Raw genomic sequence first — 24,119 nt, forward strand, 5'->3', positions numbered from 1 at the left:
ATGCTGGTTGGAGGAGCGGCTTTTATCTGAAGAGAAGACACATAAAAGAGGGAAATGGTACATTTACTGGTAATAAGATGAAAAATAGTTTATGTTCTCATGTACTTTGCCCCCAGCTTTTTCTTAAGCTGCTCAGTCTGTTTTAATACCAGGTTTGTTTGCTTTTTGGGGATGGGCCTGTTAGGCAGGAAATTGTTGAAAGGCCTACAGCAGAATTTTTATTTAAATGGTGTTTTTAAAAATTAAAATTAAATACCAAATCGAGTAACCGATGATTAAATTTGAAGTTCAGATTTTTATAAAATTTTATTTTTAGATGATAAGTTCTAAACCTGTACTTGTTCTGTAAATTCCAAGTTTCCATATGTTGCCCATTGTCAGAAACAAATAAACTGTTCCTCATTTAAAAAGAAAAAAAGTGGTTTTCTTCCATATTAGGGAATTATTCAGGCTTCTTTCCTTGGTTCCTATAATTCCAAGCCAGTTGGAACATCAGTCTATTTTTGGTTATGAAGAAACTTTTAAAATGTAGGCCTGATTTTTTTTAAGGTTCTAAATCTCATAAAAATCAATTTACCACATATGTAACAGTTATGGTTGTAAATATAGTGAAGTCACTGTATTCTAGAAAGACTGATTTCTAATTTCCATATTAGCCCCTCCCCACATCCTCCTTCCCTCTCCACATAGGAGGGCTGCTAAATGTAAATTCTGAAACATATAAAACAACATAAGGTTGTGATTTGTGACTGTTTCTGTGGAGGCTGAATGTTCTTACCTGAATTTGATTAAACTCTCTAGTTTCTGGTTTTTTATGGTTTTCCCACCACAGCACATAGATTGACCACAAGAGGGCAACCGAGAGTTTCCTTTCAGCTAACAAAGCCAGAAATGGTTTTAATATCAGCTAAGTGTTTTAACTTGCTAAGGATTTATTCCCCCGCCTTCCAATTGCCACACATGCAGCCTCCGAGTTTCCACTAACAGTGAATAATAATCCAAATAAAGTTCTTCTGAGGGAAAATATAGACAGACTGGTCCAGACAAGAGCTTTTGCCCAAATAAGGATTCCTTGTGTGGAGACCCCACGTGTTAGATAACCATCAACTGACAGTTGGTCATGAGTTAATAATGTTGGATGCTGAAATATGTATACCATGTGCTATAAAAGAGTTTGGAGGGTAAAGACAAATGCTGCTACAGTTAGATATCAGAGACATACCAGAGGTGTGCAGACTGCTTCTCTAGATGTAAGTTGAACCTGCCAAATGATTTCATAAAAATTATTGTTACAAGTATTAGACAGTGGAATGAATAATTGTCATTACACATTTTGTTGATGTTGTGGAGATTTTAGTCTGAATCTCTCTGCATGCCATTGCCTTAAATGCTATGTCAACTCTTGCCTTCTAAGAAAAGAAAATATTTCCTAACTTTATTTCCACTGCTACCATTGCTGTTTTTATTTTTATAATGAGAACCCTAAAAAGGGGGTGGGGGAATTCTATGAAAGAAACCAGGCAGGTGTGTAACCCTTTGATTGGCATGTTTTATTTGGAGAACCCTGTTTTTCCCTAGGTCCATTTCTATGTCGCTGCTACCACAGGATCGAAAGAGGAGGAGGGGGAGGGGACAGGCTTTAAATTCAGCAACTGTAACAAGCTATTTGGGAGGATGAGACATAGGCCAGCCCTCTTCTCAGGGTGATGCCCCCTGGTCTTTTGGCTGCTAACATTGGGAAAAGAATGCATCTTCTCTCCTGTCCCCTAGAGTTCAAACCGTTTTGTCCTGTCAACTTCTCTGGGCTTATCGGAGCTCCTGTCCTCAACAAACAACTTCTCTTTGTGTCATACGAAGCTCTGGGACTTCAAGTACCTTGGGAGAGTGATGAAGGCCATGCCCTTGCCTTTGGGCCTGAATGTATCTGACCTCTCTACTTACTGGCAGATGAAAACTCCAAAAAGAAAAACACATCCAGACCATGAACTTACTCAACAATTTGTGATGGAGAAGCTTTTACTTTCCAGTGAGTCAAAATCACTCAAAATCTGTTTTCTCTTATTCAGTTTGCAAATGACTTACGTTATGCCCAGCTCATGCTGGCAGCAGGGAAGAATAGTAAGTAAAATTAAAAATTAGCTCGTTTTCTCACTTTCTTCCCCTTCCCCCACTCTCTCACCCCCAAATCTGATGTCAAAGCTTAAAATTTGCTTTGGCATCTTAGTTAAGGAAGTTAATGAAATAACATCTTCATCAGGGCCATTTAGTTACTTTGAGTCAATGATTACCAGATTTGAATTTTACAAAGGAGACATTTCAGGTTTGGCAAAATGTTCAGATACTAACATCTATGCATGACTACCCTCCAAAACAGTGAATAAAAGTCTAGATTGTACTGAAACTTTGAATCATGATTTTTGCTTATTATTTTAGCTTCAGATGTTAATCTTATTCTGCCTGCTTTTTAAGACACATTTGTAAGGACCTATCTATAATAGTAACACTGGACTGTTGACTAAACCAGCATCGTCCAAGAGAAAGATAATGCAAGTCATATGTAACTTAAAATTTCCCAGTAACCACATTTTAAAGGGTAAAAAGAAACAGGTAGAGTTAATTTTTTTTAATGTAATGCAGTATATCAAAATATTTTAACATATAATCAGTATAACATGTTAGTAATGGCCTATTTTATATTTTTTATATATTCTTGGAAACTCAGTGTGTATTTTATACTTACAGCACATCTCAATTTGGACTAGATGTCTTAGGTGCTCAAGAGCCCCATGTGGATAGTGGTTGCCGCATTGGACAGAGCAACTCTAAACAGTCCTAGAAACGTTTTAGCTTTCACTGGAATAAGTGGGATAACTCCTAACATCTTCCGTGTGTTCTCCATGTTCACTGTGAGATTTCTATGGGGATCTTTACGCTTTTCCCTGCCGTGTGACATCCTGTCACTCCCAGGAGCTGAGCTCCCTAGCTGACCCCACCGGGTTATAACGAGCTGACCTTGTTTAATATACCACCAGGCACTGTGGATCTTATTGCCGCTTCTCCACACACACCCCAGGCCCTTTCTCCTCATGCACTTGGCTGCAACACACACTATTCTCTGCCACCTGCGGGTTCCAAAAAATGACAAACAGGAATAGTAATCTTTTTGCTTCTAAGTAAGAGACTGTCCTACTTGTTTTTCACTTTCTTTTTGGCTGCACCATGTGGCATGCAGAATCTTAGTTCTGCCACCAGGAACTGAACCTGGGCCCTCGGCAGCTAAAGCACTGAGTCCTCCAGGGAATTCTCAGAAACTATCCTACTTCTTGTGGCTTCCCAGCTGGCACAGTGGTAAAGAATCTGCCTGACAATGCAGAAGACATAGGAGATGTGGGTTCAATCCCTGGGTCGGGAAGATCCCCTGGAGAAGGAAATCAGAACCCACTCCAGTAATCTTGCCTGGGAAATTCCATGGACAGAGGAGGTTGGCATGCTGCATTCCATGGGGTTGCAAAGACTCGGACACGACTTAGTGACTGAGAGCACACACATCTACTTCTTAAATTATTCTTTCTGAATGATAGAAAAACATGAAGAGAGTGAAAAATCCTCTTTCAGCACAAATTCCTTTGGGGATTTTTTAAAAGAAATTGGGAAACTATTATGTGAAGATCTTTTACTTTTCCTATGTGTATGTGTTTGAAAAAAGTGAAAAGCCTATACTATATTAGTCCAAGTCTGTAACAAGTTAAAGATCTCCATGTTAATCCACACACACATACACACACACACACACACACACAGTCTCTTTTACTTATTTCCAAGTGGGGAATGTTTTCTTTAGAGATGTAGCAAATCAATTACCCTTAATGTTGAACATGGAATATCTCATTTCTAAACCTGGAGAAATGGCTGAACCAGAAAGTTCTGTTTATATATGAGTTTAAGAACTGTTTTGATATTTACTGCTCCTTGCAAGATTATTCAATACAAAAATGTAGCTTTCACTTCTGTGCTGTCACATACGATAGTAACTCCATAGAATGTATCAATCATGGAGTAGAATAAGCAGGTTTATTGATTGTAAAAAAAAGAAAAATAGACAAAAATTAATTCTCTATGCTTAAGAGGTCTTTATAAAATTCATAAATTATAGTCATCAAAACGTCTTTTAAAAGCATTTCCAGAGTGAATCTTTAAATAGCCTAAAACAAAGCACTAGTATCTTAAGTTAATATTCTATTGATATTACAGATAATCATATAGACTTAAATCTGTCTTAAATCTTAAGACTTAAATCATATAGATAATTATAAAGACTTAAATCTGTGTATATTGAATAGTTATCAAAAAATGCAAGCATGAGTTATTTCAGATTCTTAAGAAAGTGGATACAGTGAGCAGTGAGACAACACATTTGTTCTAAGTGTAGTAGTTGTGATGCAGGTTTTTTCCCTCAACATCCAGCATGATCTTCCCTTTTAACTGATGAGCCGGGGATTTGGAATTGGCTGGTGGGTACCCGGCATCTGGGGAAATGAATAGCAGGAGAAATGAGTTGCAAGGTAGATGTGAAAGTGACATTTGAGCCACTGTGCTATTTAAGAGTCTGGTTGTTGGTTTTGCTGGGTTTGTGACTTCATGACAAGACTTTACAGCTGGGGGAGGAGACGGGACCCTTTGTGTGCTGTCCGAGGACCTAGACAACTCCACCTCCCTTAGATCTTAAGGACCAAGCTAGGCCCTCAGGTGTCCACTCTGCCCCGATGTATCTTTACAAAGTATTTGGAATTCCAGTCTTTCCACAGGCTCCTAATATCATGGTCTATAGACTTCATTACCCCAAAGATGAATAACCGTTTGCAGAGCGGCTGTGAGCCACCACCTCCACCCCCTTACAGGTCCTGAAGGGGCTTTTTCATCTGAGATGGCCCCCCTGGCGGAATCTGTGGGTCGCCAGACAGACCAAAGTTTGAGGGGTCTGGCATTGATTTCAGTCACCCTCCCTTTTCCAGAATTCTCTCCATAAAGAGTCAGTCCTCTGAAGACCCAGAATCTCTCCTCACTCTCCACCTCCATTTAGCTCCTAGATTTTCCCCACCAAAGTGATGGTGAAAAGCGACTATAATCCTTTTCTTCTTTGCCCAGTGCCCTCTTAGATAAGCCTATCATACCTATCATAGACCTCCAGAATTCTTCTACGTTCCTTTAGAATTCCCTGCATCATTTTGGAGTAATATATAGATAACATATATAATAATATATATAGTAATATATATAGTAATATATAGATAGTTGGCCACTTAAATCCTGTCTCCCCCCTCAAGACACAGAGAGGAAGTAGAGATCTGCCCATCACTGATGGTAAAACCTGACTGAAAAAGAGGTTTGCTCCTGCATTAATGGCAAGAATGCACAGAGTCACATGGTTTCAGACCAATTAGCAATACAGATGAGCTAGCAAGTCAAGTTCCATTTATAGGCTGGGGGAAGGGAAGAAGTAAAATAATCTGTGTTGTTAAGTGTTTCTGAGAAATGAAGACCTCCAGGGCAGAGAGAAGGCAGATCAGGAAATAGCTATGCAAATCACATGCCTATGAAATTACTAAAACTTTGATCAGAGGCATTAACAATTGCTCCAGCATTCACAAGTATGAAAAAAGGAGTGAGTAAGACAGGGCAGGTTGGGAAGGCATTACAAAAGTGTTTGCTTACATGGTTTGTTGAGCAGTCAATGAAGTCCACGGCTGTTTTGGGCTTAAGTTGCCTGAGCAGTCCAGGTATGACAAATGCAATAATACATTCCACTCTCATTAGTGACTCTTAGGGACCTCAGTGACAAAGAGCCAAAGTGCCTGGACCTCATATAAAGCCTGCTTCATATTTTTTTTTTTCTTTCCCATCCTCTTTCTAATAAGACTTCTGCTTACCCTTCCACAGGTGGTAGGGGAGGACCTGGATTCTGTGAGAGTGTAGTTCATTGGAAATGCTAAATTGTAGTTAGTAGGCACTGTGGTTCAAGCAACATTAAGGTATGGCTTGGGCTGAAGCAGACCTGGAAACTCAAAGTGGCCGTGACATCCAGGGTAGCGAGTGTGAGCATTTCCCTGGGGCACACCCCTCGGCCCCTGTTCAGGGCTGTCTGGTCTGGGTGTCATTTGAGAGTGAGGGCATTTGAGGCTGGCTCTGGCCTCAGTTCACAACTCTGCTCCTGCTAAGTTGCTACAATCATGTCCAACTCTTTGCGACCCTATGGACTGTAGTCTGCCAGGCTCCTCTGTCCATGGGATTCTCCAGGCAAGAATACTGGATGGGTTGCCATGCCCTCCTCCAGGGGATCTTCCCGACCCAGGGATCAGACCCAAGTCTCCTGCATTGGCAGCGGGTTCTTTACCACTAGTGCCACCGGGGAAACTCCCCACAACTCGGGACTCATCTTATTAATGCCTTTATTTGAGGAAAAAATATTACTCTTAAAAAGGAAACTGTCAGAAAAATTATAGGACATGATAACACTCTGCAGCTTTTTTCCTTTTTAAATTTTGTTTAAATTGTGCCTATTGCTTTGAAGTCATCATTTAAGCCAGAAAGTCCCCTGGGATGGAGTTGTGCTTGCTAACGGCCTGATGTGTTCGCATCTCAGACGGCACAGTTGCTTCTCAAACATTTCTGTTGAGTGTGGAAAATTATTTATAGACCAACAGAATAAAAGTAAACTTGCATGATCTTAAATCCATATAAATAATTAATGCTTTGTGAATTCACGGAGCCAACCAATTATCAGACATGGAGTCTCAGCGGCTACAGTTTTCTGGCCTCGCTCTGTGAGGTGTGGAGTGGGGAGTATATGGAATGTAACTGTGGATTTGAAACAGAATTTCAGGGAATCATTTATGAATTTAAAAGCAAAAATGTTGGCTTTAAGTTAAAGCCAACATGAGAGCTGAGAGCTTCTGTTTTTCTTTTCTTTTTTCCCTAGTATTTGAAAACTGAAATTCTGTGAGAGATTATCTGTGAAATGCCTTTCTTTTATTACACCCATAAATTTCAGGAGTGGCTTTGATCAAGCTTTCTGCCATTGTTGGTTTCTAAATCTTTTACTCATACGTTAATAACTTTAAAAACACTCATCCTATTTTTGTTGTAGTGAAAGAGGAAGTTTCTAAATAGTCAAAAGGGAAATGTTGAAAATAGAACACAATAAATGATAACTAAATTAGGGTAGGTCCCCCCGCCCCCAGAAAGAGCAATGCTCCATGCTGAAACTTGCCGGAGTATTTTAAGATTATTGTCTATAAAGAAAATGTACCAAAGAATTGAGATGCTCAGAGGAAAGGCATTAAAGAAATGCAAAGTATTATCAGTAATGCACACTATACATAGAACAATGTTTGTCAGTCCTATTTTAATACTTCAGTCTGTGGAGTTTAGTTTTCTGACTTGTGTTTAGTGTTTAAAAAACACACACACACAACTTGCAAATCAAATGAGTTTATGCTCTGCCAGCTTCCTCTAGACATTGACCCTGGGGGTCAAACTCTTAGGAAAATGATGCCTGGTTTTCCATTCCCCTAATTCCTGTCCCTACCAACGAGCAAGTCCTATCTCTGACTGGAAGCTCACAGAGAATTTCTCGAGAGACTATGTCGCTCCGTTGGCAACAAAATCCTCTCTGCAAAACGAGAAGAAAGAGTTGTTAACTGATGAGTCAATCCAGCTTTTATAGCAGTTTATCTTCGTGGTATTTCCAAGAGCATAAATGTTATAAAAAAAGAGACGGTCATGACAGGAAGAACACAGTAGGAAAAAAAACAGAAACGTTTAAGCCAAAAGCAATTTACTTTGCCAGTAACTGGTTACATTTCCTTTGTTTTATTATTATTATTGCAATATGAAAGTTTCCCACACCTGTACTGCCTGACACATAACTTGTCAGAACCCACAGTGAAGTAAATACATAAATGAGTGCCTGCAACTCTGAGTTTCTAGAGTCTTAAAGGGAAAAAAAAAAAGCATGTTTTGCTCTACTGTAAAAAAAAAAAAAACTGATTCATTAATAGTTGAAGGAGTTTTTTTAAAAAGGCAATAAACAAAACACATGGGTTAAATGTCAGAGTAGCCTGGAACACTAGCAGTAGCCGATTTCTCCTGGGATTAACACCTATAGAAATAGTGGTGACTTCACAATGGTGAATACTTGTTAATTTCATGACACTGAGTAAGAGGAACAGATGGGCAGTCAGAGAGAGAAGATACTTTTTTTAAAAAAACCATAGACATCATTCACTGATCAGGCAGAAGAGTCCGTCGATGGTACTACACTGCAAGGGGGTAATGTCCTTGGTGCTCTTAAGCTTTGCTGGAACTCTGCGACTTTGGTGCAAGTCTCATCACCTGCTACTCAGGATGGGGACCCTGTGCCCACCAGCAGAGCTGTAGGGTGCTGTCTGGTGCCTGAGATGGGCTATAGCGCCCTCTGCTATGTGCTGTTTTCATTTGGGGGTAGCTCCCTGGAGTCTGCCAGCCCGTTAAGAATGTAAACACATCGTTATAAGACACAGCAAGTATGTGTGTTAAGGGAAGCTCCTGAAAGCAGGGGCTCTGGATAAAGTCAGTTGCCTGGGTGGGAAGCTTTCCACTACCAGTAACCAGTGGTATGACCTAAGACAAAATAATTTCTATCTCAGTTACCTGGTCTGTAAAATGGGGATAATAATAATTGTGCCTTACTGTGGGCTTGTTTTGAGTTTTAAATGAGTTGTATGCAAAGCTCTGACTGGCAAAAAAAAAGTGCTCTGTAAACATCAGTTGTTATTATTATTAATAATATTTGTGGATAATATTGAAAACATTCATGTAAAGAGCACTGATTAAACTCTATGAATGAGCCAGGCCAGGGTTGGCCTGTGGGTGTATACTATACACATGTCAAAGTAGCTGTGCATTTATTGCTTCGTGCTCTGTATTTTTTAAAGTAAAACTGACTAGAACCAGCTATGCTGTCAGTACATGTATTGCTAGCTTTCAAGAATCATTTTCTTGGTAGAGACTGGCCTCCTCTAAAGCAGCTGGAACTGGTGTGGTTCTGGAGTTATAGGATTTGGGTTCTCTCAGTAAGTCTGTGGCCCTTAGCTGTCGAGCAGAGGGCAGGTGTAGGTTGGTCCAGGGCAGCTGAGAAGAGGTGGGCTGTTTCTTTTATAAAAAAGTCAAAGTCCAGAGCAAGCCCGTCCATGACCGCCACCATGCTATAAAGCATTTATTTTCATTCACCCACTTAGCAAATAATTTGTTTCTATGACCCTGTAGGGGGAAAAAAAAAAGTAATTTGGGGACAAGAATATTTGCTGTCCCCAAAAGCCAGCCCGGCAGTCCCAAGCTTCACCTCAGGTCTCGTGGATCTAAAAACTCTCTTAATTGTATCGTGGAGGCTCTTACCCCGTATGGAGTCCTGCACGCTTCCCCCAGTACTTTTAACATCTGGTGTTCAGTTTATTTGCTCATTGAATGTGGGACAAAATCATGGCCCCACTGAGATGTCAGACACAGTTACCCTAAGCAGGAACCAAAGGCTCGTCTCCCACTGTAAATTCCTGTCACTAGTGTTTGCTCCCAGAACCCACAGGTGAGCAGGAAAGGTGAGTGCCATTTACAGGTGCCCAGGGTGATGGGTATTCACGCGATCAAGTTGACGGGCCTAGCTCTTGACACCAAGGGCGTATATGTGGGCATCTTTGTATCCAGCAGTCACTGATTATTCCACAGTGTATTAGGCATTACTGCCCCCGGGTGGGTACTGAGGCAGAGAGCGATGGATCGGACATGGTCCTGCCATTGAAGGCTCTCCAACTCAGTATAAGAATAAGCCGGCTAAAGTACAAAGAACACAATGATGCCTTCCATACGAGAAGGTCAGAGAAGGAGCTCAGAGGTGAGACTAACAGAGGTATTCAAACTTGATACTTAAGGGGTTGGTGGGATTTACCTAACCATACCTGAAATATCAGTGCACTTGCCTTCTGAGGAACAAAAGGCTTTTTCTTTTGATCAGATTCTACTTAGAGCTTCAGTTTGTGTGAGCAGACTATTAGGTACTAGTCTGTTCTAAATATGTAATTCTCAGAATTTGCTGGGGACGGGCATGTGCCTCTCTGGGTTCTAAGAGCAGCTCAAAGAATGGAGAAAATAGACCCGATTTGGGGATGACTTATTGTCAGTTCCCGGAACCTCTGCCTTTATTTAAAACAGCCTGTTCAATGTGAGTTCTCTCTGTGTAAAAGGCCTTTGGGATTTGAAAGCTTTTCTGGAAATAAATGCCTTTTAGGTTTAAATGCTTTTTGCCAAAATTGTTAGGAAGGAAAGATCATAGTAACAAGTCTTAGAACAGAGGCAGTGTTGTTTTGTTCCTTTTAATGAAATGCCCCAGACCTACCTCAAGTTCTGTCGGTTTCTGTCAGCTCTCTGCTGGGCTATTATTTTGATAAGGAACTTGAAAGTACATCCTTCCTTCACCGTCATTAAAGTCTTAGCACTTGGGTCAGTTGTGGAAACACTTCTGTGCTACACTGAGATTCCTCAAATCAAAATAGTCCCCACCCTGGCTCCAGGCAGAGGACCTCATCAGTTCATGGAAGGTGGCATCGGGCTCTGACAGGAGCAGGAGGTCAGGAGCCACAAAACAGGCTGGATGAAGTCACCCACCCCATTCGGGGAGGTGGAGAGAGGCGAGCCCTGCCTGCCAGTCTGGCAACTCCAGCCAAGTCCTCGGAGCTCATCCCACACACCCCGTGCTAGTCACTGCTGTGTGTTTACATGAGTAATGGAGCTGCCGGGGGAGGGGAGTTGTAAGCAGAGCGCTGAGCCTCGCAGCTCGCATTCGGAGGGAAGCTGACATCCACACCAAGTCGAGTGGAGACTTCCAGGGACGTGGGGCCGGGGAGCAGTCACATGCTGTAGCTTTCATGAGCACAGACATCATCAAGCAGATGTTTGCCGACTGGAATGGGTAATCGCTGCTTTCTCTTTGCTTGATTTTCTGTTTGTGAGTTTGTATCCCTTTGGTAATTCCAGGGTCGCTTTCTGAGATGGGCTTTCAGACAGACATTGTGGAGAGCAGATTTGGGAAGCAGGGAGTCTGAGTCCCAAAACCACTTTTGAAACTTTTGCTTAATTTGAAAGGCAGCTCTGATTTATTGTGCTTTGTCAACAGCAAGACTGTTATCCACAGTAGAAAATCAAATTAGTGGAATTAATTGTGTTTGTAAGATGAGTATCATGTACAGTGTCCTAAAACCACTGGCTAACTGCATGACATAAGTAAGATTAACAACAATTAAGAGGGTTGGAGTTGTTCAGATTTCACATGGCCATAATCATACCTTAAAGCAATAAAAAAAAAAGTGTGGTACCTTGAAAGGGCCTAAAGAAATTGCTTGGGGGTGTAACTGGTTAGTTTGAAATTCCTCAAGGGCTAGTCGGTTAGTTGGTTTGTTTTAATTTTGCTTGACTGGGTAACTGATGAAGTTAAATGTGAAAACTGATGCCGGAGAGTCAGAGCAGCATTCAATAAACAGCAGCCTTTTTTTTTTTTTTTCCTCCTTCTTTTATGGATCTTAAAGGGATTTAACCTCAGCATCCAAGATGAAATATAACTTTGATTTGTGTCCTGTCTGTGGCTTTTAAAAAGTATAATCTCCATGGAATCAGGCTAACTCCAGTATGCTCTTTGAAAGTTATTTTAAATAACCCTCAAGATCTCCATTTTTCATATATATATATATATATATATATATATATATAAAAGAAAAAGAGCCTACTAACTTAAATGTACCTGCCAGATTCGCTGAGATCTGAAACATGCTGTTTGCAATACTGTTAGTAAATACATTTAGTAATATTTTTCAGATTATTGTGAATGCCTCTGTCTACAGCTCTCCCTTATTTGTATCATACTTTGAGAAAATGCTTACCTTTCCACTTTTGAAGAGAGAGGTTTTCAAATGTTACATTACTATGATGCCATAATGGGCTGGCATATTATCACTTGGGTTTCTGAAAACAAGATACAAAACAAAACACAAAGAATGAGCCTGGCTCAGGGCTGTCTCAAGCCCAGTGTATTTCTTGTGTAACAACAGGGAAGCGCGTTACCCTTATCTTATCATCGTTCTTTAAAGCCGAGGGCTTCATTTTATTTACATTAATTAGACATGTTCCAGTGTAACAGGTTAGCTTTGGGAAACATGTCCAGAAGTGCAGAGGCTATGCAGCCCTTCAGAGAGGGACGTCTGAAAGGAGGCTTGGCTACCGCAGATGTGTACATTTCTCAGAACAATTAGAGGGTGCTGCTCGAGTGAGTGTCTCAGTTTTTAATAAGAAAACCCACGCAAATGAAAATGCCTCTCAATTGTTCTCCATTTGTTTTCAGCGCCAAATCTTAAAGGCAGACCACGCAAAAAGAAGTCATGCCCACAGAGAAGAGACTCTTTCAGTGGTGGTAAAGATCCCAACAACAATTCCGATGGCAAATCCGTTGCCAAGGTACAGTCATTTGGCTCCCCAGTATTCGTTGGTATTCGTTTTTGCTGCATCTTTTTATTTTTCCCTTTTTCTCTCTGCGCCTGTGTCTTGGTGGCAGTTTTCAATTCAGAATCTGACTTTGGTATTCACAACCCTCTGCTGTGACTGTTCCCGCCACCCCCCTCCCCCGGCGGGGGTTTGGGGGGGAGCTGGGGGAGGGGGCAGTGCAGGCATTTTGATTAGTCAACAGAAAGACTTCCCACCTCCCGGCTCGGCGGGTTGGGTAAAGGACAGATGATTAAGCGCCCACGTCATTGAGACTGAGATTTCATAGTAGGTGACACAATGACATAGTTTACTCTGCTGGTATCAAAAATAGACTGGATGAACCATCCTCTTTCTGAATGTATTCATCTAAATATGCTTCAGAGATGAAAACTGGATGGAATTAGAAATGGCTAGAATGAATCTTTTTTTCAAGTTATTTTTTTTTCCAAATCACCTCTAATTGACCTTAGGATTAAAGACACGTAGCCCAGTCCTTACATGTATACATATACTTGTATACAGATTTATATGTTTTTAAAGATCATATGTAATGCAGAATGGAAGTCCAAATTCTAGACTCTCTTTTAGGACCTGGGGCCGTTTTGCCTTAGCATTCTTAGGAATCTTGAAAGTGCATGCCTGAAGAATTTAGCACCGCGAAGGGTGAAGTGTCACTTCATATTTTTAGGCTTATCTTTTTTACTTTTGTGGGCCTGGATCGTATTTCCATGATTCCGTTTACGGGGTGTTTGCGTTTAGGTGTTGTTTCTGTGCCAAAGACAGCAATAGCCCCTTTAGGACCTGAATTGAAGCCCAGAATTCAACTGACACCACATTTCCAGATCCAAGGAATAAACTTATGAAAATGGGAGCATTTTTAGTGAATCTAGAAGATCCTGATGTGGAAAACCATGACTTCAGTTCTATGTTGGCAGTCGACTGTTTTTCTGCCATGCCCTCCACTTCTCTTCCAGGGTAAAGAAGCAAATCACAGACATTCACATTCTGTATCTTATCTTCAAGCATGACTGTTTCATCAGGAAGTTCTGAGGACTTTCAAAATTGCAAAGGGTTAAAAAGATCACATAGTAGAAATGTATATTTTCTGGCTAAAAACAAATCTGTTTTTGCCTAAAGTTATTTTTGTTCTATTCCTTTGACCTTCTGCGAGTGAGTCCATGTGGATACCAAGGGTGACATTTTCTGGTAATTTGGACATCTTGGCCCTACAACTACCTATCCAGGACTTTGGCTTCTGTGATCTTGAAGGATATCAGCGGGAACAGTTTATTCCCTATGATGTGGCTTGCAAGATACTGCAGGATGGAGCGGAGAGAGATCATAGCCCTCAGCAGAGCTTGTACTGACAACGTCTCCTGTTGGAGCCCTGCCCCATACCTCTAAGGTGATGTCATGTGTTTATCCCAGCATGTTCTGCACCTGAGCCCAGCAGGATGAAGCTCCTTCTCGAGTCATTTGCAGCCACCACCACAGTGTGCCTCTGGGGCTTTTATAGAACTCAAACAATTGACCTGAAGGAACAGTACCTCTCCTTCCTTGGAAGGCAGCTCCGGACTCATACTGGGACCCATAAAACTGAAGAGAACTGGAGACTGTATTTGCTGCTCACCTCCTTCTTAGGAGGAATGGTAGTCTAGCCTGGGTTTTCTAAGTGATCCTTTCTACCTGCTCTGCACCAGCACTGCCATTCAGTATCCTTACAAGGAGGAGGATCACCCTTCCATCACAGATGTCAGTGGTGAGTGGAAGAATGTCACTCTGTCGTCAGCTCCCAGGGACCAGTCTGAATGCCTTGCTCTTCTTGGGAGTCTTGGATTACAGTCCTGCCTTGGCTGCTTCCACTGGGTCTGGAAAGACCACTTCACCTAGCAGAGAGAGACTGGTAGCTATGAAGAATGGCAGGCTTCTGTTGTCACTGACAAATGGATGCAAAGTCCCTGCAGAATAAACACATCACATCTGGGGCCAGGACAACCATGCAAAAGGCTTGTGTGTCTTAGAGTGGTCTCTTCTCAGGAAATACTACAGGAGAGGTTACAAGCCTGTGACTATCTGATCACTTGCTGAACTGGAAGCAACATTGCAGGTGACAGTTGGGCTTTTTAACCAAGACCTGTGTGGCTGTTTTTTTTTCAGAAGTGCCTCAAACAGACCACTTCTAACTGTGGATAAGTACCAGCTTTCTACAACTCGATGCAGCAAAGCACTCTTAGAGTAAGAACCCACTCAGTTTGTTGTCTGCATGACTGGAAAAGCAGGTCAAGTTAATTTGCCTGTCGCCATCCAGAATTTGCCCTCTTTCAGTGAGACCATGGAAACTAGTTTTGCAAGACTCTGTTTTCCAGGGGACAGAGAATGTCATGGCTTTACAATGACAGCCTCATGGAGAAGAGGCTACCAGTTCTCTGAAGATGACAAGAACATGTCCTACCCAAATCCAGGTCTGGGGCAAAAAACTTATTCACATGGTGACTTATATAAGAGAAGTCTTCTTAGCCTGGCTCTCAAATGAAAGGCCTCCGCTGATACAAGACAAATGACTTTTCACATCCTGTAAGCACTTTGCAATGGCCAGAAGTACACAACAGGTGGCTTACATTCTAAAAGGACCGTTGGAAAGGGAAACTGCAGTATGTTCTTTCATCGAAATCACAAACATACTTTCACTATTTCACAAATGTGATGCTTTCATTATTTTCAGTATTTTTCATCCCACTTGGTCCTAAGAACTTACCCCTGGGATTATCCTTCTTGCTTTCCTGAGGAGGAAAATGAGGATTTCCGAGGAAGTTAGTGACCAAATAGAAATTAGACTCTCGTTCCTTTCCTGCTGGTTCAGCACATCCTGCTGCCTCGGTTGAAGACTGGATTAGTTACAACTCAATCCAGTGAAAGGATGTGGTTAATATCAAATAGGTGGTGGTTCACTGCAAATGTTAAATGTGGATCCTTTAATTAGCACTTCCTCAATCACTTTGGAAACCCCAAAGCTCTTAGTGAACTTGACAAGTGTAAGGCGCTCAGGTCAGGAAAAACAGACTATAGTAATTACCTGTTACCATCAAAAGCTTGGGCTTTCTTGAGGTCAACATGAAGACTAGCTTCCATGTAACATTTCAGTAGCTTAAAATGCTGAGAAGGTTTCCAGTAAGTGTGAAGAATTGTACAAAGGAACTTGACCTGGTCCTACCCAGAAACAGAATTATCCTCTAGAGGGCTCATGTATGTTGAGAAATGCATGCAGCTAGTCTATGAAGAGAAACTACTGTTTGTATCTTAGGAACCCCCCCAGGCCCAAAAAGGAGCTCCTTGAGGCTTAGGTGCAACTCAGAAGGCGGCAGCCAGGCTACACCAGGAGCCTTTGCTGCCGCCAGGGGCTCTGGTGGTTTTGGGCTGGGTTCCGTGTGCTCCGCAGCTTCCTTTTGTTCCTGGTTGTTTCTGCATGGCAGAGGCAGCTCCCTAGACACCGAGGGGCAGAGTTCATACTCCCTTAACTTGTGGCCTATTATCACTGCAGACTTAAGAGTCAGCCTGATTTTATATGCAAAGCTGACATCAGCTGCTGTTTTTAAAGGGTTTAGAGTGAGGAGATCTGAGTTCTAGACTCCAAGTTCTACCTGACACTAGCCACACGCCAAAATACATCACCTCGCTGAGCTTCAGTTTCCTCCTCTGTAAAATGGGACTCATTTCCTTGTATGAAGCCCACAGCGCTGTTCCCAGCTCACTGTGGCTGCTGCATTCACACTGATTTCCTTCCCTTTGCTCTGCACACAACAGAAGGAATGGAGCCCTTTACACTCTGGAAACCACCTAGCTTTATCTTCTACTTCTCACTTGGTAAATCACATTTCTAAGCTATAGGTTTTGTAATGCTTAGTAATAAGATACACTTTTTAATTGGAAGTATGTTTTGACTCATTGGAAAAGACCCTGATGCTGGGAAAGATTGAGGGCAGGAGGAGACGAGGGCGACAGAGGATGAGATAGTTGGATGGCATCATCGACTCAGTAGACGTGAGTTTGAACAAACTCTAGGAGACAGTGAAGGACAGGGAAGACTGGTGTGCTGCAGTCCATGGGGTTGCAAAGAGTCAGACATGACTGAGCAACTGAACAATAACAACATCTTGACTATCAATTTAATATTTTTATGAGAGCCAGTAAAAGATACTGTTTAAAACCACAAGTCCTTGAGTGACACTGCCATGCTGTGCCGTGCTGAGTCACTTCAGTCGTGTCTGACTCTTTGCAACCCCATGGACTGTAGCCCACCAGGCTCCTCTGTCCATGGGATTCTCCAGGCAAGAATACCAGAGTGGGTTGAGACTACTAGGGTTCAAATCCCTAACTCACTACTTACTAACCTGAATGCTGGACGTGATCCTATGGTCTTGGGCATGTTACTCTTCCTCTCGTACCTCAGTTTCCCCATCTATAACCTGCCCTGTTAGGGTCATGAGCATGAAAGGAGATAACACCAAAAAAGGGCTTATAATAGAGCCGGACTACACAGTAAGCACTCAGAAAAAGCCAGGAAGCAATACCGATTAGAACTGGAGTGATTTTTATGATTTCAAAGAGCTGTTAAGTTATAGATTTCATCAGAACTTTAGACTCAACAATCTAAAATTTGGCAGTGAAAAATGATGACAACATAAAGTTTCCCAGGATGCTCGCCTTAATCTAATGTTTCAAAGTACTAAAGTTTGAAAATAACTGTAAATAGAAATCCTACATGAGAAAATGTTTTCATCCCATTTCCACTGGTCTTTAAAAATGAGAATCTTATCTAGAGGCCTGGTTGAATGAGTTGTGCAGGAAGTTTTATTTCTTTATTTTTTTCAGGACCCGTGTAGATATTAAACTCGTGTGTTCATGTGAGAGAATGAGCAATAAAGAAAACCCTTGTAGGGGAGATGTTTCCCTTTAATAAATAAGCATAGCCTTTTATGTTCTTAGTGCTTGCAAAGGAGAATCTGAATGGAAAGACAGAGAGGGGTCAGGAATCTGAAATGGAAAACCTTGTCGACTGTGTGGGACATGTTAATTCACCACATTTCCCAGGCACCCGTCCTCTCCTCGCCGATGTTAGGTCGGGAGATGTAAAGAATATTGGAACCTACTCGTTCCCCGTGGGCACACTTGAACTTAAAGCTTGACCCTTTGTACTTCCCCCTTTGACAGTTAAAACAGTTCAGCACCTTAGCATATTATTTAACAACCATCAAAGGCCTCTTGTAGAACATGGCAGTGAGGTGGGAACGTGGGGTTAGCTGCTCCATGTGGCCCATTTACCACCATTTATTTTTTAATTCTGAAGCTTTTCACTTACTCCTCCTGGGTTTTTACTTGACCTCTACTTTTTCCTTTGTGGCCACTTAACATCTACGAGATTTTCAGAGCTGACTGAAAAGCTAGGCACCCTCGTTAAAGAGTGGGGTGTCTGGTTTCCTATTGAGGGTGTGTCTGGGCATCACGCTCGGGTGACGGATGGCAGAGACTTTGCTGGTGCTCCCGACATCAGCCAGCATTGGCCTGTTTTTCCAGGTTGCTGGGAAGAGTTGCAACAAGATCAGTTTGCTATGAAGAAATGCACTTGCCTTTCATCTTGATCCAAAGTGCAGAACCTGGGACTCTTAGTAAGAATGCAGGGTTCCTTCCATGATGACAGTAACCACTGGTACCCCTTAGGAAAATAAAGTGTATAAAGAGACAGGAGAGTGGTCCCAGCAGATGTAAACACTGTTTCTGGTTTCACATCAACATGCTGGTAAGGAGTCTAAAAGAGGCTGGCATAGTTTGGCACACCATGGCCCACTGGCCACCTGTTTCTATAAATAAGATGTTATTGGAACACAGCCTCATCCGTTTGTTTACATATTATGTGTGATGGCTCTCGTGTCTAGCATTGAGTAGTTGTGACCAAGGTTCTGGTACCCCCAAAGCCTACCAGAGTTTCCGGCCCTTCTCAGAAATGTAGCACCCATGGTCTGTGATGCTCTAGGAGCTATTTCAGGGCCAGGATAGTTTCCTGGTCCCCCCCCCCCCCCCCTTCCCACTCAGTGGACAATATCTCTAGCTATGTCCCTGTAGGAATTCCAGAGCTGTGCTGGATTTGACGTGGCCTTTTTTTTTTCCCCCCTTTTCCAGGTGAAATGTGAGGCTAGGTCAGCCTTGAACAAACCGAAGAATAACCATAATAATTGTAAAAAAGTCTCCAATGAAGAAAAACCAAAGGTTGCCGTTGGTGAAGAGTGCAGGGCCGACGAGCAGGCCTTCCTGGTGGCACTTTATAAATACATGAAAGAAAGAAAGACGCCAATAGAGCGAATACCCTATTTAGGTTTTAAACAGAGTAAGTATACTTGTTTTCATTTCTGAAATATCAAAGCTACTCAGATTCTTTGAATTGGGGGTTGGAAATTTTTGACTCAGGCTTATGTTGAAATCCTCTACTGGGGATGATACTCTGTTTATACTAAATCTACAAATCATCCAGGCCAGGAATTTCTTCCCCCTGCCTCTTTCTGCTACATTGTTCCCTTCTGGGGCAGTTGCAGTGAGATATTTATAGGCTTGAATCCTCTGATTATGACTGGAAATAGATATGTTGAAAGTTCCTCATTTTCTGTTTTGTCAATCTTGAGTGTCTGTAACGCCTTTCTTCTGAGATAATAACATGACGTAGTTTTATCAGGCACAGATGTTGCCTGTGAAAAGACGGCTTTTAAAAGGAGGACATTTAAAGATGGACAAAACAACCACAAAGAAAAGACATATTTCCTAAGCCCCAAATTTGTTAAGAGATAACAAAGACCTGATGACTTCAGAGAAAACAAGAAATACACAAATTTGCACTGAGGGCCCAATTTTGAATTACTTTGACATGTACATGTAAGCGTCATCATGTATTTTAGAGTAGAACAGGGAACTCATGGCTGAGCAGAATTCCATATAAAAAGAGAAGAAACCCAGACCCTGTCCTGATGTCACAACCACGTATATATTTTACCTCTGTCTGGATTTTGTGGCACACAAAATGATGAGCCCCTGGTTTGAAACAGTATTTTCTCCAATGTATCTTCCTAGATTAAAACCATGTGTCATTCTGATGAAGAATGTCAAACCTGTATGTTTTACATAACAATTTACATACCTAATGGCAGTTGGCACTGATTGCGGGAGAGCACGCGCATCCATTACAAACTTACGTAACTACGAATGATTGCAGTGTTTGTCTGAAAACTGGCTGCTGGAAATAGAAGTAAAATTAATGTACTGTGAACAGCTTTGTTGCATTATGCATTGGTTCAGATTACATCAAGGCTGAGGCAGGCCTCTTGATAGCTTTGAAATAGTGCAAGGTTCAATGAGGCTTTTCGAACGTGTTGTGTCAAAGAGCAGTTTTTTGTTTTGTTTTGTTTTAATTTTATTCTTCATTTCCTTTACCAAAGAATTACTTGAAGTTCAATTTTCCCATCTTATGAAAGAATCAAATCCACAGCAGTCCCATTTCATGATATTTAGTACAAATGAACAGGGTTACCAGTAATTTGGCATAGATGATTAAGAGCATAAACATATGCATGCCCTGTGAAGAGAAATTTGTTTTTAAAAATACATATTTGCACCATCACACAGACAAGTAAGTTAGGGGACTAGGTGGGCACAGGACTCAGTTCCTTTGGGAAGGAACTTTTCCTTTGATTTGTTGTATCACTGCACCCTCAAGGGTGACTTACTTATTTGCCTGCTCAGCGCAAAGCACCATGTGATAGTGAAATACGCTATGAGCTTGTAATATAGTGCTGCCATCAGAAATTCTGTTAAGGTAATCATATATTAAAGTGGCTGGTATTTATTGATTATGGAGAGTTCTTCTCTGAAGGAGACATTACATATTACTATTTAATCAATGGCTTCTTTCTAAGGGTCCCACAAGACAACCCCTGTTTTGAAATCCCACGCTTTTCTCAAGGAGGCTGTAATGTAGCTTCCTTTGGTCTGCTGATGGCGACAGGACTAAAAATTGTGTTCTCCTTTATCCTAAAAGTAGAACCGTTTCCGGATTTGTGACTGTTTCTTAAGAAATATTTTAAGTGGTACTAATATACCCTATTGTTGAATACCCTTTGGTAAATTGTTTCCTAAGACCTTAGCTCTCTGGGTTACGTTAATATTTCTTTTTATTTCTCTTTCTCATTGAAAAAACAAAACAAAATGTTTTAATTGACATTTCTTGGAAATATGTTAATGCAATGCTTATCTAAATACTTATTGTCCCTCTAACAGTTAACCTTTGGACTATGTTTCAAGCTGCTCAAAAACTGGGAGGATATGAAACAGTAAGTGTTTAAGCAACTTAAATGAAATAATTTTGCAATCTAACTCCCCCTACCCCCACCCTGCTCTGACCAAAATGGAGAAAATGCAAACATAACCGTCACTGACTGCCTTTTCAAATGGCAATACACTTTTGGGGGTTTATTGGGCCGCTTTTGGAAGCAGTCCCAATTAGTTCCAGGTTTGGCAAAATTGTAAACTTGTCGTAAAAACTACAAGTGGAAAACATATGTAACTCTCCCCTGTCAGGGAAATTAGTTAGGTCTGTAATTTTTTCCCATGTTGAGAAAGGGCTATTATTGTACAACAAGCCAAGATTGCATAAAAGAAATTTCCCTTGGCAACATACCTGACATCTGTTCATGTCTAATATGGGAAATGTATTAAAGGCTTTCAAAAGTAATCAGTATTGGCCATTAAGGAATAGAATGCAGCAGAATCTCCTCTCATTCTAGAGCAGAGAAGCTTTATTAGACAAGGGTCAGTGCTGCATAAACAGGAAGTTATCAAACTTACTCAGAACAGGCTCTGACACTCTTTATCAGCTAATTCTAACTGACAGGAATGGGTTATTTTTAGCTTACAGGAAAATTTGATGGCCACGGATTTTTACAGCATGAATTTTGAACCGATAAAATGTTAGAGCAACAGACTCAGATTAGAATCTTGAAAAGAAGAAGAAAGAGCTGCACTAATATAGCATACAGAGATGACATCTGTAATAAAATCAAGTGACATAGGAAGATGTCGTCATTGGAAAGATTTTCTCCTCCACATAGTGATCAGATTGAGTTGTTCAGTTTCTTCTACAATTGAAGACATTTTTTTTTTCCTTACAGAGTAACCCGGGGTATATCTCTGTATCAAAGTAAGATGCCAGAGACAGAAAGTCAAGAAAACGAAACTCATTTTAACCCAAAATAATAACTAGTGTTTCTTGCCAGATACAGCATTTTATTCCACAAACTAATATGAGGGTTTTATGTCAGGGGCTTGGGATGGGAAAAGATGGTGAGCAATATGTGAGTCAGATAATCTGGTGTTAATTAATGTATTAATTAATCTGGTGTTAATTTGTAATTAATAACCTGGTATTAATTCTAAGAATTCTTTGTGAGTCTATATGCATGTAAAATGTTTATTATATAGGCAATACATTTTTATAAGGAAATCAGATACTTATATGAACTATATTTAAACATGTATTTCATAGGCATAATTTGCTTAAAATTTCTGTTTTACTGAGTGCCCTACTGAAAAATAAATAATGCAGTTTCTCACTTGGATCTGTTGATAAGGCAGGGAGATTTGCTCCTTCCCACTGTGGCTCATAGTTTTGTAAACTCTTGAGCTAATTATAGCTTTCATGCATGTGAAAAAGATGATAACTTATTCAGTGTTAGTCTCATAAATTTAGCAGTCCACCCCATAGCCTAGACTTTTAAGTCTAACCTTTAATGTTCAGAATAGAAATACACATTCTTATGAACTCTGACTGCAGATAGTTACATGATATTGCACAACATTATGAAATGTCTTTTCAAACCCAGGAATTTTTTTGTTAGTCACTGATAGGGAGAGAGCCAGCAAATTTCACTGAATCAGTTTTTCCTGCTTTTGTATCTTATGTATTTGCACCAGGATTTTTTTTTAACAAGCAACAGCAGACTGGTATAGAAAATATAAAAGAAACTTCTGATGACTTTCAAGGCATTTGCAATACTCTTTGAACAAACAGTGATTATTCCTTTGTTGAATGAATGATTGAATGATCACACAATCAGCAGATCACCTGACTACATATTTACTGAGTATAATATGTAGTGTTAGACACTCTGGGGGACATAAAAATATCTAGGCTAGGGGTTCCAGTTGCTTACCACTTAGGAAAGGCATCAGTTGTAAGACAGGGTGGGAGAAGATCAGTTGCGCTGTTTGGGTAAAGTACTTCCTCATTTAGAGGAAGAAAGACTTATATATAGGTCTGAGGCCACTTGAGCAGAATATTGGAGAACAGATGGAATTTAGATGTGAAAGATTATGGTCTTCTAAGAATGAGACAATCAAATGGGGAAACAAACTATGTAGGTAGAATGAAGTTTGGTATAGCAAGTTTGAATAACTTAGAGTCACTAGGTGGTTGGGATAAATGACCATGAAGGGGAATTCAGAGGGAAGGATGGAGCCTAGGGAAGGAGGTCCTTGGATGCTGGCAGTGAGGGGTTGGGATCATGAAGACTGACAGCAAGTTAAGTGTTATGTTTTGCCACCTATATTGCTTGCACTGTATTGTGCTAGACAGAGTGGAGAGAGAGACTGGGCTGGGAGACATGGAAGACCAGATTGGCATCTGCTTTCCACCTGGTTATGTGCATCACATCTCTTGAGCCAAGCCACCAAGAGGACTGGTGACCTGTGGGGCTGTCCTTGTCCTCCTTCCCTCTCTACTTCACCCTTCAGCTCCTTCATCCTTTGTTGGGTCCCTGCACTCTTCACAATATGCCACATTTTTCCATCTCATCTCAAGCAGTGAATCTGTGAGACTATCTCAATATAAAATCTGTATTTGAGGCCATAAACTGAATGAAACCAACCAGTGGGATTTTTTTCCCTTCCTTCTTTCCTTCTTTCCCTCCTTCCTTTCTAAAAACGGCCTCATACTACCTGTTGGCCCTGCAGGCACTTGAGTTTGCCACTCTGATTTTGCCTTTAAGCTTTTGAACCTCTGAAGTATAGAAAACATTTTTCTTTAGTATATTTTGACTAATATAATTGTGAGATGTTCAGTGAGGATTCAGTTTTGAAGTCAGTCCAGGAGATGTATTAATAATATCCAAAGTCTGAGGACTTAAGTTGTCATCACAGCCTTACTAGAGGATACTTATCTATGAGATCATCTGATATCAGAAGCAAGTGTAGACTTGTCATTTAGAGCTCAAAAGAGATCTTGGAATCTTCTAGATCAGTGGTTTCTAGAGACTACTCAAGAACTGCAGCTCAAATTTTCAATGGGGAATTTTAAAGTGAAAGTAGTTTTCTAGGTCTCTCATATATTAACTCTAGAGTGGGGCCTGGGCCTGAGAATTTGAGAATCTTTAAAAAAAAAAAAAAAAACTGCCCAGATTCTGTTAATTCAAAGCTAATGGTAACAATGATTATTATTAAATTTCAGGACTCCTAGCTTCAAAATG

General features: G+C 40.9%; 1 protein-coding gene across 3 annotated transcripts in view; it reads left to right on the forward strand.

Moving 5' to 3' along the window:
- The window catches only part of ARID5B (AT-rich interaction domain 5B), a 188,961-nt gene that overhangs the window by 131,339 nt on the left and 33,503 nt on the right, over positions 1 to 24,119 (forward strand). Inside the window, exons 1-4 of one of the 3 annotated variants that reach the window (XM_020897784.2) lie at positions 10,545 to 10,999; positions 12,422 to 12,534; positions 18,736 to 18,940; positions 20,878 to 20,930. In XM_020897784.2, the coding sequence (XP_020753443.2) occupies positions 10,996 to 10,999; positions 12,422 to 12,534; positions 18,736 to 18,940; positions 20,878 to 20,930 (375 nt within the window). In that variant the 5' untranslated portion in view covers positions 10,545 to 10,995. Of the gene's footprint in view, positions 1 to 10,544; positions 11,000 to 12,421; positions 12,535 to 18,735; positions 18,941 to 20,877; positions 20,931 to 24,119 lie in introns of those variants that run through there. The other 2 variants (XM_070470711.1, XM_020897782.2) reach the window with 2 other exon arrangements.

The sequence above is a fragment of the Odocoileus virginianus genome, chromosome 7 (genome assembly GCF_023699985.2).
Source record: "Odocoileus virginianus isolate 20LAN1187 ecotype Illinois chromosome 7, Ovbor_1.2, whole genome shotgun sequence".
NCBI classification, from domain to species: Eukaryota; Metazoa; Chordata; class Mammalia; order Artiodactyla; family Cervidae; genus Odocoileus; species Odocoileus virginianus.